Source organism: Ciconia boyciana, chromosome 6 (assembly GCF_034638445.1).
Source record: "Ciconia boyciana chromosome 6, ASM3463844v1, whole genome shotgun sequence".
NCBI classification, from domain to species: Eukaryota; Metazoa; Chordata; class Aves; order Ciconiiformes; family Ciconiidae; genus Ciconia; species Ciconia boyciana.
In genome coordinates this window covers 21350318-21365732 of record NC_132939.1, presented here as the reverse complement: position 1 = coordinate 21365732, position 15415 = coordinate 21350318, and the positions used below count along the sequence as shown (strand labels likewise).

The 15415-nt window shown below is 36.0% G+C and overlaps 1 protein-coding gene across 4 annotated transcripts in view; it reads left to right on the top strand.

Annotated features, from left to right (window-relative positions):
* Positions 1-13643, top strand: part of KMT5B (lysine methyltransferase 5B) — a 31576-nt gene extending 17933 nt beyond the window's left edge. For 3 of the 4 annotated variants that reach the window (XM_072864887.1, XM_072864888.1, XM_072864889.1), the window contains 7 exons: positions 2114-2279; positions 3547-3656; positions 5605-5771; positions 6439-6458; positions 6618-6754; positions 9319-9515; positions 10853-13643. In XM_072864887.1, the coding sequence (XP_072720988.1) occupies positions 2114-2279; positions 3547-3656; positions 5605-5771; positions 6439-6458; positions 6618-6754; positions 9319-9515; positions 10853-12321 (2266 nt within the window). In that variant the 3' untranslated portion in view covers positions 12322-13643. The remainder of the gene's footprint in view (positions 1-2113; positions 2280-3546; positions 3657-5604; positions 5772-6438; positions 6459-6617; positions 6755-9318; positions 9516-10852) is intronic. The other variant, XM_072864890.1, reaches the window with a different exon arrangement.
* The last annotated feature ends 1772 nt before the right edge of the window (positions 13644-15415 follow it).

Below are 15415 nucleotides of genomic sequence, written 5' to 3'. Positions count from 1 at the left end.
CTTCTTGGCATGGTACGTACTACAATTTTAAGTGGGCATCTGTTTCTTGACTGACTCTTGCTATCTTGTTAGATGTTATCCAATCCAGAAGAAAACTTATCTAATGTCTTCTCAGAACTACTGACTGTATCTTCTTCTGTGGAAGCTCACAGGTTTATGCTGATAATTTTTGCCATATTCAAGAAGATCTAAAAGATTGCTTAGTCATTATGTTACAAGGAAGTTTTTCAGATGGAGAATGCGGAGAAGATGTGTAAAAGCAGTAGCATGGAACGCTGATAACCTGCACTGCTGCTGGAAGTGACACTGCTGTTAGGAGGTCTTTCTTTATTGTATCAGGAGCATAAATACAGTATTTTACTTCTAATGAAGGGAATTGAATCCTCATCATTATTAGTTATTTCTAATTAAACTCCTACTATTTTACAAGGTGAAATAAAATTGGAATGTGCAACGCTTAAGGTATTTTGTTTCCTTCATACAAGTTGCATAGAAGAAGCAAATCTTATTTGGACATCTGAAAAGAAGTTACTTGCAACACTCAGCATTCCAAGATGAGGATAGGCCAAGTGATATGGTAATTTAAAAAACAGGGTATCAGCGAGGTAGTTGATGAGGTTTCCTTCCGTCAGCTTCAAGAATTTATTTCCCCTTGTTTACTTTTGTCATCAAATACAGACTTCATTTGGTAAGTAAGAGGAAAATAAAATCAGCATGGTAACACACTTCAAGCAACAAGTAATGGGACTTAGCCTTACGGATTTAATCAAAAGCTGTTAGCTTGTTTAACAGTTGTCATATGCTGTGTAAGCAAAAGGCGTGAGTTGTAAAAGGAGCTTCAGAAAACTGTTTCTCATGGCCCTAGACAATTTTTATCTTTGTGAAGAGTCCCCTGGGGTGTGTCATACATTTGAAAGTACACACACCCCACCTCCGCCCCAAAGCAGAGCACATATGGGTATGTGCTCAGTCAAAGGCAATTTATAGAGATTCAACATAATATCTAAGTTCTGCTTTCTCTTGATGGTTTTGCAGCTCAAAAATGGAGCTCCTGCTTCTTACAATCATATAGGTTTTTTTCTGTAACCAGTTTTTTTGTGTTGAAGATATGAAGGACAGTTTTTCTTAAATCTCAAGCTTTGGGAAGAAGAGAGAATTCTCTGCTAATGTACAGGGGTTTATTTTCATATTTTATCTGCCCATGATTTTCAGCTACCTGTTTCCTGTAGCCAATATTTTTGGGACAAATTCTTATGATCATGCTAACCTGTGGAACTTCAGCCTTCCACAGATGTAGTATCTATGCTGTGTATTACTATTTGTAGATGCTTCTTGTGTAGTCATTAAGAGGTGTGTTTTATATGAATGCAAATGTTAAGTTTGCAATCTATATAAACCCATATAGTGGATTTGTCAATATAATAAAGCTTTAGGTTGGGTAGAAGTTGATTTGAAATCACTCTTCAAGATAGTTGTGCACTTTTTCTGTTTTGAGATTTCTTACTCAGTCTTCTCTGTTGCGCTGTCTAATTGTTTGCTCCATATTTTAAAAAATTAGTGTAGTATGTGAGGTTGTAGAGGGCTTAAATTTAAAATCACACACACCCCGCCCCTAACCCTGCTATAAAAGCCAGAACTGTGCATAGATCCCTTGATACCAGTGTTAACTAGGAAACTTAGAGCATACAGTTTATTTGCTGGATTTTTTTGCACATGCGCTTTTAATGATAATAAATTTATGAGGAAAGTAAGAACAGTAATACTTTTATTATACTAATCCTTTAGCTGCTTTGTTCTAAAATGATAGGCATTGAAAACTGTAAAATATTATTCTGTGTTGGTTAATCTTACCAGAGATTTGTTTTATAAATAAATTGTGCTTCTCAGCAGAATGGAGGGTTTTAATGTTCCAAGTAGTATGCTTGGCTTTACCTTACCTCTGCCATTACCTCAGGAAATGAGGGCCTGTGATTTGAGTACATAATGGTCTGTTTCTTTATGCTAGGAGTTAAATATTTATATGCCTAGCAAAAGAACTCTGTGCTGTGAGTAACTGTGAGGAAGAACTGAGAATGAATAACAATGACTGGAATAACTTCATTTTTTATTTCAGATTTCGACCTATTAAAGGAAGGCAAGAAGAACTAAAAGAGGTGATTGAACGTTTTAAGAAAGATGAGCACTTAGAAAAAGCCTTCAAGTCTTTGACGTCAGGTGACTGGGCCCGGCACTATTTTCTTAACAAGAACAAAATGCAGGAAAGGTTGTTCAAGGAACATGTAGGTGTATTTGTAATTAATGTGTTTTTTCAGATGGTTGAAAGGCTAAGAAAACGTAAAAATTTCTTAGGAATGTAGCAGTAGTAAAGGAAAGTAATCCTCTGCTCTATGTTATTTGATAACTTTTTAACAGAAACTTCCTTTGTTTTTTTTAAAACACAGCTAGCTTCCCCTCCCCCCCTTTTTTTTGAGTTAACTTACTATTGCCTTTTATTTAATAGACATGTAGAAAGGAAAACACATTTGCCTCTTTTGCTGTTGGCTTAAGTCATAAGCAGAAGAGAGAAGACCTCCTTCTGGGAGACAAGAGTTTCAAGGACTACTTTCATTCTTTGGAAGGTTTTTTTCCCACCCCCCCTTTTTTGTTTGTTTGTTTTGGGTTTGGGTTTTTTTTTTTTCCTGACTTAACAGCTGTAGTAAATCAAATTGTGTGACAAAGGAAGGTAAAGGAAAAGGGAGAAGCCTTGCTACCTTAAAATACCTCATTTTTTTGGCATATAGGGGCTTTATGTGGGAGTGTTATTCCTCTTCCTCCGCTTCCTACACCCCAAATCCATTTTGTATATAGCATAAACATTGTTGACTCTCAACGTTGCAAGGAAATCATAGTATTTTTTTTACTTAAAAAAAAAAAAAAAACTGCATCAGGAATGAGCGCGTTGTGTTTAGATACAAGCAAAAGGAATTTGGCCGACTTTAAAGTGCATCAAATATAGTAGTGTAGAAAAAAGTAGGCAGCAAATTCTGTTTTCCCAAAGTGTTTTTTGAGTAATACAACCACACTTTAACTAAAAATAATTGATCCAGCAATCCTGGAATTTGGTATCTAGATTTGTCATGGAAGTAATATCTTTTTCAGAACTGGAAAGAATAAAATTGGATCCTGTAGATTGTTAGGTCTCAGTGGTTCTTAAGGATCTGAGAAGAATTCTTGAATGCAACTACTCAGTGACTTTAAGAAGTTGTTATCCATTTTCATTGCTTGGGTCAATTTTGTACCATTTGAGGCATCTTTTAATCTTTTTAAACTCTTTGGATAGTCACATTATCTATGTGAGGATTCCTGCAAGTCACTCTGAAGAAATAAGATTAACATAATGTGTATAGCTAAAATTTATAATCAGAAATGCATTTCAGCATCCCATTGCAATATCTATTTTTTGTGTGGTTTTTTGTGCAGTTCACTGACTTTCATTATTTTTATATAAAGTTCCTCACTGCTTTTGTTTTGTTTGTGACAGAAAAGTACTGTTTTCTTTCATTGCAGGTATTTATTTATTTACGAATGTTTGCAACTGACAGTGGGTTTGAGATACTGCCTTGTAATCGGTATTCTTCTGAGCAAAATGGAGCCAAAATTGTTGCAACGAAAGAATGGTAATAAATATAGTTTATTGTTGCATTCTATTTCTGTCAATTATTTTGAAAGATGCTAAAAAGGTATGATTTAGAATTAAAACTGTAACCAGTGAAATACAAAGTCTTGTCTCTTTACGTACAAATTAAATGTGGTGTCTGTTTTTGCTAAGTACTTAGCACACAATACGTGCATCTGTAAGACATCCTTTTGTATATTTGGATGTAGCCATACAGTTTTCAGTAAACAAGTTTTTTTTAATCTTGTTTTCAGTCAGATAATTATTTTCCTCCAATCATGAGTTGTTGGCCTCCTGTGAGAAGCACAACCATGTCAAGACTCACATTATGCTGGATTTGTTATACAACAAATAATTGTGGGGCAAATGAGTTTTTCACCTTTGTGAAACTGAGGGGTGTTATTTGCATATTTTGATTGTGCAAGATGTCTCCTGGAAACACAAAGTTGGAACCCCAGTGTATTTCCCCATCTCATTTTGGCACATATGAGTTTCATTATAAGCATGTCTGTGGCACCCCAGCACATCCCTGGGTTAATTCAGATTTTAAAATAAATTTTCTCCTTCCTTCTCCCTCCCCTTCACCCCATAATTTGTATTTGTTTTGCTTTGTGGCAGTACGTACTCATAACAGCACATCTGAGATGATTATATGCCATTATATGCGGGCTAGGGTTGAGTGGCTAGACGTTATGCTGGCAGTGTACCAAGTAAGCATGCTCTTACTGTGGGGCTACAGCCTCAACGTGTGGGCAAGTAAGCTTTAAGAAGGTTGAGGCTGGTTTCTAGCTCTTCATAACTGTAGCTGGAAGTTCCACAGTCATGATATAATCAGTATTTTTTGGGTTGGTTTTTTTTTTTTGTTTGAATTCTCCCCTTGGCTGATTCTTTGGGGTGGAAGCTTTGTATTTAGGTGTGTTGAAAATGAATTAACTTTTCATGCTCAAAATCTTGAGTGACCTGAGAGAGAGCAAGACAGGAGGGCTGCTTCTTAACCCTGCCAATATCTGGAAAACTATTGAGACTCAAAACTGATAGAGTTCTCAGCACTCTCTATAAAACAAGAATTTTGCAATTAAAAGGCTTGGCTTCTAGTTCGTGTCCTTCATGTATGTTTAGTATCTCCTTGTTCATCTATGTCGGAGTAATTTGGCCAAAATTTGGAATGGCCACTCTAAAGAGCAGTGGAAACAATGCCCTTGAAAGATAATGGAAATTGTGCTCTTCTTCCTAGGCTGAGTATTCAGTGCCTCTCATCTGCTATATTTATGATGGCAGATTGGCATCTGCACGTTAAGGCGTCATGGTTTTGTTGGTTTTTGTTGGTCATGTCCTGTCGTGTCTGTCCTGTCCCCCCCCCCAATGGTCTAGTTCAAGGACTAGCTTGATGCAGAAGAACTGCTCGTGCAGAGGAAAACATCTTGCGTGAATTCTGGCCTTTTTTTGAGTCAATACTGGGCCTTTTTTAAGAAACCATGGAGTTCTAAGCATCTTCACTAGGCTGCATTTTCCTGGCCAAAGGCAACAGTATAGGAAATGCAAATAAGAGCAGCTGGAGGAAGTCAAAATGTCTTAAGTGCTGATGGGGAGGGAGTGTGCACAAATGAAAAAAAATCTTGCTTTTGGTTTTAATAACTGTAGAAGCTGAAGTAATCAACTCTTGCAATTTCTTGCTTGCAGTCTCAGGAAATTGTAGAAACAATGGTAGTAATGTCTGTCAGAATTCATGTACTTGATTCCGTATAGTAGCATAAAAACATTTATTTCATGTCTGATAAAAAGTCTATTTAGCCTAACACCCTGTCTCTAACCGAATTAAAACATGAGGTTTACAGGGGTTGAGAAATGGTTTACAAAACACTTCCTGTTATCGACAACTTCTTTTTGTGAAATTACTTTGTAATTTTGGCATGTGTATTCTTATTTCTGCTACTCTTCTTACACTAAAGGAAACGAAATGATAAAATAGAATTACTTGTGGGCTGTATTGCTGAACTATCAGAAATGGAAGAAAACATGCTGCTGAGACATGGGGAAAATGACTTCAGTGTCATGTATTCCACACGGAAAAACTGTGCACAACTGTGGCTTGGTCCTGCTGCATTTATCAATCATGGTAAGTAGTAAGTATAGGAAGCATGTTAAAGGACATAAGCAATTTTACTCAGAAGTGTTGTTATATGTGAGCTGAATAACACAGGACCTTAGAGAAAATGTCTGAATCTGGCATACTGGATTACTGTAGGACAAAATCCTGTTGGGATTTTCCCAGACCAGAGCTGATTGGCTGTGAACTGGGAAACTCACAGAAGGCTCTAGGAAGTGATGCCTTCTTCCTTCACAGAGACTTTGGAACTGGCAGCTAAATTAGTGGAGCATATTGTGGGTTAGCTTGAATTCTTTGTGAACTTAGTCAACAGTAATGTATTTCTTAGGTGAAATTTCTTATGCCTTCTTTAACCTTTTGCACAGAAGCTTAACTATTCTGTTGCATTTGTATGCTGAAGAAAAAGCAGGTAGGATTTAACATAAATCCTATTACCTTAAAGAGGAGGGAAACTGAACATTTGTGATAGCATAGGGAAGAGCTCAGAAACCAAACTATATCAGAATAGGTATCTTCTGATGTATAGCTTTGTGCAATACTAACATAACTCCCAGTATTTAGTTGAGATTCTACCGTTATTGAAGTCAGAGTGAATCCTTACTTTAGATATCTACAACTATTCATGTTTCAGGTCTTATCAACAGTTAATTGACTTTATCTTTTGGACCTTTTTCAGATTGCAGACCTAACTGTAAGGTAAGCAAGAAATTAAAAGTAAATAAATAAAGCACCGCACACTTTTTCCCTTTGTCCCTGTACCTTTTCCTCCCCGACTCTTTCACTTTTTTTCTTATTCAGATACTGTTGAACCTTCATGATTAACCTTCCCTCCCTTCCTGTTGTCTCCTTCCCCAGTTTGTATCAACGGGCAGAGATACAGCATGTGTGAAAGCCCTAAGAGATATTGAACCTGGAGAAGAAATCTCTTGTTACTATGGAGATGGGTTTTTTGGAGAAAATAATGAATACTGCGAATGTTACACCTGTGAAAGGTATGCACTGATGTAAATAAGTTTCAAATTGAATTGGGCATATCTATGATATATCTTGTGAAACAAAGTCCTTGATTATGAGTACTCAGATTTTTTGATACATTATAATTGCTTCCTGGCTATTTGTTGTAATGATTTTTTTTATTTATTTATTTACTGAATGGGCATGTTTCTTGAGAACTCCTGCATATGAGAATAACAAAAAAGAAATGGAGATTCTTAAAAATATTTGTACTGAATAAAGTAGAATTGGAAGGAAAAGCAGTTGTAGCTTCTACGAGACCATTAGCAACTGACCCCCAACTTTTGCTCTTTTTTGTACTAGAAGAAACAAATTTCATTAATGTTTTCTATGTTGGCCTGAAGTTCTCTTCTGCTGGGAATAGGCAAAGTAGTTTTCACCCTATGGTATTAGAACTTGGGGGTTTTTGTATTCGTAAAGATCTACTGGTTTGGACAGTACTTGCCTGTATCTGTCCATCACACAATAGCGGCAAAGTTGTTGTTATATTTGTTTTTCACCTGTGCTGTCCCAATCTAGTTGCCTCACAAAATCAGTTGAAAGAATTTCATAGTTGGTTTTTGCCATGTTGAAACTTCTGTTTACTGTGAGCTTGGAGGCTCAATATCATTTGGGAGAGCTTCACCTAGTTCCAAGAGGAACTACACAGAACCTCTAACAGTTCTGTTACTGTTTGACCTAACTGTAGAAAGAAAAAAACATATAAAGGACAAAATATTAATCATATTGAGAAATAGCTTAGTGCACCTAGATATAAATAGTTTAATAATCCTACCTTCATTTTTATTAGCTAGTTAGGTCACTAACAGTTCTTGCAATTCAAGGGAAAACCTTCTGGTGTGGCCCTCCAAGCTCATACAATGTTGGTAGATCATTCCAAGTGAAGGGTACAGTCTCAGATTTAATCTAGAGAGCTGCTAGCAAAAATGTACTTCAGTCCTGGGAGCTGTTTAGTATTCAATAAATGGGCGCCATGATTGTTCTTCCTTGTTACTTGGAGTGATATGTTTCTTTTTGCTCAAGTTCCTTTGATTGTTGATTTTAATGTGATACAGACATACTTTCTCTTTCAGGGCAAACCAATTTTATGTGTCCGAACATTTTCACTAATTTGTCATCTTCTTATTTTTAAGTACATTAAAATGTTATATTTTAAAGCTAAAGTTTGCATAATTTTAACTTTAGGAATCTGCTTTTCAGTCGCAAGGCTGTGTTACAGCAATCAAATATGAGATATTTGAATTTAGGGGAGTTGAGCATGGAAAAATGAGTCCTTACCAACACTGATGAGGCAACTGTTGCTTTGTACACCACAAAAAAAATCATCTTTAAGTGACCCAATTTTGACTATGCTGTAAAGGGTGTTAATTTGTAATGTTAAAATGCTAGACTTCTAAGAATCTGTGGGGTACGTTTGGGAGCTGTGGGAAGGTTGGCACTGTACAATTTTTTTTCAAGCCTCCAAAAATCATCACCAAGAAAATTTGCATATCTTTACATATGTGCATGTACTCATTTTAGGTGAGCCTGCTGTTCATGCTGGCTAACTGAGACAACTGGGCACCAAAGACAATATGTCAGAAGACAGTTGTTTATAGCACCATTACTTTCTGATCTGAAGTGGCTGTTGCTTGTGCTAAGTTCAGTTTAGTATCTTAAGCTGCCTGTAATTTGCAGAATTCAAAATAATACTGAAAGAATGTTCCATATCAAACAAATACCAGTTAATTAGAGAACAAGTATTGTGTCTGCATAATAATTAACCTTGTGGAGTTTGAGATCCTGTCTGATCTTTTTGGTGCACTTTTGGTTAAGTTTTGTAGATTTTTTCTTCCAGTACAACACACTGGAATCCAAACTGAAGTTGTCTTCAGTAATTCTGCGAAGTGCAAGTGTACTGGCTTATTAAAGAGTATCAAAGGAATCCTAGTAGTAGTGGTTGAAGTGCAAGTACAGGAATTCTTAATCTTCATCCTTTTCTGTGATTACTTTAAAAGAAAAAAAAAGTTCTACATTTGCTCAGCTGTTTCATTTTCATGGATAATACATACTGGAGTCTTTCAGTTACTAAGGAACACAGACTATGTGATAATTTTATTCTATTTTCTGTACTTCAACTCTTGCTGATGCAGTAACAAGCAGTGTAGCTGAAGCTGGCACTTTTTTACTAGCCTGATGTGATTAGGAAAAATTTAAATTGTTATCTAAGCTAATATAAGTAGTATTTTGAAATACCATATTTCATTTTCACCTGTATAATTTGACTATGAAATGATACTAAAATAGACATAAAGCAAGGGAAACCTACTTTTGCAGTTTTTCTTCTTGCAAGAATTAAACAGAAGGTTTTTCTGCACATCTTACTAAAATGAGTTAAGTATATAGATATCTTACTAAAACAGCCCACAAAATGCTAATAAATTCAGTGGTTATTGGTATTGTTTATCCAAATATACCGGGGATTCAAACTATTGTATATGAAACAAAGTTCTAAGTTTATATTAAGAGTTATTAATACATTGTGTCCTCTTTTTCTTTGTAGACGCGGAACTGGTGCTTTTAAATCAAGAGTGGGATTGCCAGCACCTACTCCTGTGATTAATAGTAAATATGGACTGAGAGAAACAGATAAACGATTAAACAGACTTAAAAAGTTGGGTGACAGCAGCAAAAATTCGGACAGCCAGTCTGTCAGCTCTAACACTGATGCAGATACCACTCAGGAAAAAGCTAATGCAAGTAAGTAAGGGGAAAAGCTTGGAGTGCAGGATTAAAGGTTTCATAAAAACTTGAACAACTTTCATTGTGATGGAATTCCTCTCTTAGTATTGAGATGCATCTCAGATACTGGTCTTCAGAACTATAATTTATTCAGGAATCTGAAGGCAATTTAAATAGCAAATTCACTGTTTTCCTTAAGTGTTTCAAGAACAATAGGTGGTTTGTTCTTGTTTTCTTTTATTTATATCAAAAGCAAATGGTGTCATATTTCTAAACATGTCAGTTAAAGTTCTATCAATAACGTTACGTATTTCAAAAATGCAGTAAATATCACATGCAATAGTATGATTTAGGAAAGAAAACTTATATAGTTTGAGTTATGTACATTCTGTAGGAAAACAGTTTTTAAATAAATACTCTTAGTAGAGATTATTAAACAAATAGTAATTTCCTTTAGAGATCCTTTAAATTGGGCAGCTATTCCCTTTCCACATCCAGGACTGATAGTTCAGGTACCTATTCTGAAGTGAAAGTGCACAGTTAGTAATCTCAGAAGAAATTGGAAGGGATTTTTGTTTGTGATGCTCCTGAGAGACTTATCTTCATGGAGTAGTGAGTATCATTTATTTACTTTCCCTCCTTCCCTACCCCTGCCACCCTCAGTATAGGCAAAATATAAATAACTTAAACTTTGACATAACTAGCAAACAGGTTTGGAGCCACATAAAATATTATGGTTCCATCTGGCTCCTGTTTGCTGCTGTGATACTTTAAAAAAAAAAAAAGAAAGAAAAAAAAAAACACTTCCCAAAACCCTTTTATGATCTCTAATTACAAAGCTTTAGAGTTGCAGCTTTGCTTGGGCAGACAAAACTCCTTTGCTTACCACAGTAGGTGACAGACAACTGGATACCTGAAACTGAAACCATTACAGTAGTTAAGATTTTTGGGGTTTTTTCCTCCCCCTGTAGGAAGAAGTTCTGGGGTTAATACTACAGCATGCTGATCCTCAGATTTTGCTGGAATAATACTCAGTAAAAACTGTGGATAATGTGGGATGGATTTTTTTTAAAATTGGTAGAAGAAGAAATTCAGTAAAAACCAAACTTTGTGTATTGGGGGCAGTGAGGGAAGTGTACCTGGAATTTAGGTGTACTTTTGACTTGTTTGACAATTCCTTTCATGTCTGAGTTGCAAGTTAAGCAGTCTCACTCCTTACTGCATCTTGTCTGGCCTGTTTCACAGATTTTTTTTTTTTTTGAAGTGATTAAAATAAATGAAATAACTACAGTATTTGGGAGTGGGAAACTCAGGATAAAGCAGTGTCATAACAAAACCACTTCTTTCTTTTGCAGCTAACAGAAAATCTTCAATTGGCGTAAAAAAGAACAGCAAAAATAGAACATTAACAAGACAGTCTATATCAAGAATTCCAGCATCATCAAATTCTACCTCATCTAAACTAACTCATATAAATAATTCCAGGGTACCAAAGAGACTGAAAAAGCCTGCGAAGCCTTTACTTTCAAAGATAAAGTTAAGAAATCAGTGCAAAAGGCCAGAGCAAAAGAATGCTTCTAGAAAGCTCGAAATGGGAAATTTAGTTCTCAAAGAGCCTAAAGTAGTTTTGTATAAGAACTTGCCCATTAAAAAGGATAAAGAATTGGAGGGACCAGTCAAAGTTGCAGTCTCTAGTGGATGCTTAACAAGGCATGCAGCAAGAGAACATAAACTGAATTCTGTGAAAGGTGCTCATGAGCATGGTGATATACCACCCTGCACATACATAACAAGGAGGTCAATGAGAACAAGGATGAATTTGAAGGAGACCTCTGACATAAAGCTTGAACCAAATATGTTGGATAGCTATAAGAATAATTTGACCGGAACGCAATCGGACATTTTAGAGCAGCAGTCTCATGTGATAAATGAAAATGACGTGGCTCATGGACCATCACATAAAGGGGAGATTAGGTGCCAGAAAAATGATGCAGGCATGTCAAAAAAGAAATCTCGACAAGGAAAACTTGTGAAACCATCTGCAAAAATAGAAGAAACTGATACTACGCACAATACACCTGTGAGAGATGAAGTACCAGATTTGATTAGTTCTCATTCAGAACTTGGAGAGAGGAATAATGTGGTGGACACACCTGTTAGCTATAAAGACTGTATCCCTGGATCTGGTGGCTGCTCTGTTGTAACATCTGACAATTTTAAAGCAAAAGACAGCTTTAGAACTGCAAAAAGTAAAAAGAAAAGACGAATCACAAGGTATGATGCACAACTTATCCTTGAAAATAGCTCTGGGATCCCAAAACTGACTCTTCGTAGACGCCATGATAGCAGTAGCAAGGCAAATGACCAAGAAAGCGATGGAATGAATTCTTCAAAAATAAGTATCAAATTAAGTAAAGACCATGAAAAAGATAATAATTTATATGTAGCAAAGCTAAATAATGGGTTTAACTCAGGATCAGGCAATAGTTCAACAAAATTAAAAATACAGCTAAAACGAGAGGAAGAAAACAGAGGGGCGTACCCTGAGGACCTTCATGAAAATGGTATGTGTTGTAGTGAAACTCTCTCCCTTTTGGAGTCAAGAATGGAAGTAGATGATTATGGTCACTATGAAGAGGAAACAGCAGATGAATCTTCATCAGAAGAGGACGATGAAGAGGAAGATGACTATGATGATGAATTTGATGACTTTATTCCTCTTCCTCCAGCAAAGAGATTAAGGCTTATTGTTGGCAAGGATTCAATAGATATTGATATTTCTTCCAGGAGGAGAGAAGATCAGTCTTTAAGGCTCAATGCATAAGCTTATAGGTCTTAAACTGACCTGGATGTAATTTTTAAAAAAAAAAAAATAAAAAAAAAATAAAAAAAAACCACACACACAAAAAAAAACCCCAACAAAAATTCCATTTGATTATTCCTCAACTGAAGAACTTTCTGAAAAACTTAGTGGCAGCACTTCTTTATTGTTTATTCACCTATCAACGTAATATTGTAGAAAGTGTACAGCATACTGACTCTTCTTAAGTCTGATTTGTGCAGATTTTTATTGTACTTTTTAATAGCCTTCTTATGTGCAATTCTGAGTTAGAGGTAATGCTCTGTTGTAAAATAAAGGCTCAAGCAAAGTTATGAAATTGCATCAAATCTTTCCATGCAGGACAATGAGAATACAGTGTGGCTACGTAATTATTTTTGATCAGTAAGAGCATTAGTTTGCTCTTACGATATTTGACTAAACAATTTAAAAAATCATAGTAGCAGCATATTAAGGTTTTCTAGTATATGTTATTATCACCAGCAATGATCTACAGCTTTTTGATTTATTTGCTATATGTTCTTTTCCCCCTTGGAATTTGTCAGTTTTAACACTGTATGCTGTCCCAGATGTACTGTTTGTGGCCTTTGTTATAGTAGCAAACCGTTGGTTGGAAGTCAAATTGATTTCTTTTAAAAAAGAGGAAAAAAAAAATGAAAAGGTGTTGACAATTTGCTGACTTTTTAGTACATTATATGTACAAGGGTAGCAGTATGCAGAATAAAAGTTTGGATATGGTGTATTTATTGCTTGTTATGTAAATTAAACACCTTGTATTTAACACTTTTCAATACTTTTAGATAAAATTGTTCTTTGCAAGAATGATTGGTGCTTATTTTTTCAAGAATTTGCTGTGAAATAATGTGATTACAACAGGCAACATTTATCCAATGAACTGCAGCTATCCTAAATTGGTTCTTCATATTTTCTGTTGCACTTGTAAAATGCTACAAGGAATTTAAAGAAAATCTATTCACTTTAACTTATGATAGTTTTATGAAATTAAAAACAACTAAGTCACAGCTTTTGTTCTGTGGTAACCTATAAATTGTTTGTCTTTTAAGAACCAGTTGTAAAAAAACTGAAAAAATATGTATATGTTGTAAATATTTGTGTGTTGTGAGAAATTTTGTCATAAGAAATTGAGATAACTTGCCAGAAGGGTTTTTAAGTTTAGAAATACATCCATGCCAATAAAATAGGAAATTGTAAACCTAGTTTTAAACTCTGCATCAGTTGGAGTTCTTTGCTCATACATAGTTCACTTCAGAGTGTGCTTTATAACAATGAAGAGCATCAGGGCAATCTTTGGCTCTTTTGTTTTTAATAAAGAATGTTAGGAAACTTCTGGGCACAGTGGACTTGTTTGTATGTATAAATCAGCTCATATATAAGCCATTTCTTTGAAACAAGTCTAAAATGTCATAGTTGACATAACTGTATAGCACTTTGGTCTATGGTATTTGTGTTTTTACTCAACCATGGATTAAGGTTTAGAGTTTCTGTGTCTAGGGGCGTAGAAACAGAAATTGCATCATAAAATATGTGCTGTTGGATTAGTTGAATCCACTGTTAGCTGCATAGTATTTTCATGTCAAGTCCAACCCTCTCTGCCCAGAAGAGCAAGAGCTTGAGTTCCATGACCACTGCATTACCCAGTTGTGAAAGCGTTAGTGGAAATGGGTGGGTGAATTTGTATGTGAGCCGATCATAATGGTTTCGCCCATCTCTCTGACCCTCACAGAAATGAAGATTTTTTTTTTTTTTTTCCCCAAAGAAATCCTTCCAAATGCATTTCAGTAATTCATTAGACTGCAAATCAGATGGTGGAATCTGCCTTCATCTCACTTCCCTTCTGCGTTCTTAGCAGAGAATTAAGTGTAGAATTAAACATACTACTTGTAACTTTGTTTTTACAATGTCCGGTCTCTGTTAAAGGCCAGCTGTGTCTCATGTACAGACTGTGTATATTTTTAAAAAATGGGTAGGCCTGTATGTAATGCACGCTCTTTCCTGTCAGACCTGGGCTTTTAGTTCATGGAAGACTGAACAGAAACACTTTGGTAAGTATGCTGACATTTTTAAGTACAGAGTCAGCTATGGTGGATTGTCTTGTGGGATTTTTAGTTGTACTGTATCATATAAAAATGAGTTATTAAAGGTTGGGTTACAGGGAAGATAGCTGTGTTATTAAGGGCTTGCTTTGTAATAGGAAGTTTACCAGCAAACAGTTGATGACAAATAACTAATGCAGCTCTTTCCTCAAGAGTTCTCTTGCATTTTCACTGGGTGATGTGCCCTGCCAGTATGTGGCTCTATCAGTGAAAGATGTGAAGAGCTGAACAGAGCACCTGCATGCTTTCTGTTCACTGCCTCATAGATTACTACTGTAGCGTGCTCTGGGATACCAGTTCCCCTACTTTGCTCCATAGTCAGTTTTTCTTGCAGCTCTTCTGTCTCCCTGCTGCTCCTGCTTGCAGACTCATGCTGAATGATCCTCTGGCAGTCTTGGTGGTTCTAGTAGGGGGTGATTGGCTTGCAGAAATGTAATTCACCTGGGCATTTGAGGAAAAGGGGGTTGATGCAGCAAGTAAGCATTGCCAGTAAGTAAACATTGCTGCTGTTGGTATTTACTAACCAGTATGCTCAAGAGCAAGTTTAGGGCTTACTAAACCAGCATCAAGCAATGAAAGCAGATCATGAAACAGGTGGTGAAGAAATTGCAAAAGAAACCTGCCCTTAGAGGTAAAGCTGTTTTTCCTCGAGTAGATGTTCCTACTAACTTATAGGTCAGCTAACCCCTTAATGAGAGCTGCTTTTCTTTTTTTCTAATGCAGAAGTAAGTACAAGTAGCTCTTTGGGCATCAAAAACTCTGGATTGCTTTTGTTCATTGAACAATGTTCTTGCCTTGGAGAATTTGGAACAAAAGCTTATAGTAATTTCCAGGGTAGACAGGTCTGTAGCTATGTCCTGCTACAAAGATTTTAGGTGTTACAGATGCCTTGAAAATAATTAAATGCGTTCCCCAAGTTGATCAGGTAGGTTGGGGTTGCACAACCCAGTCTCTTCTGTCCTTCC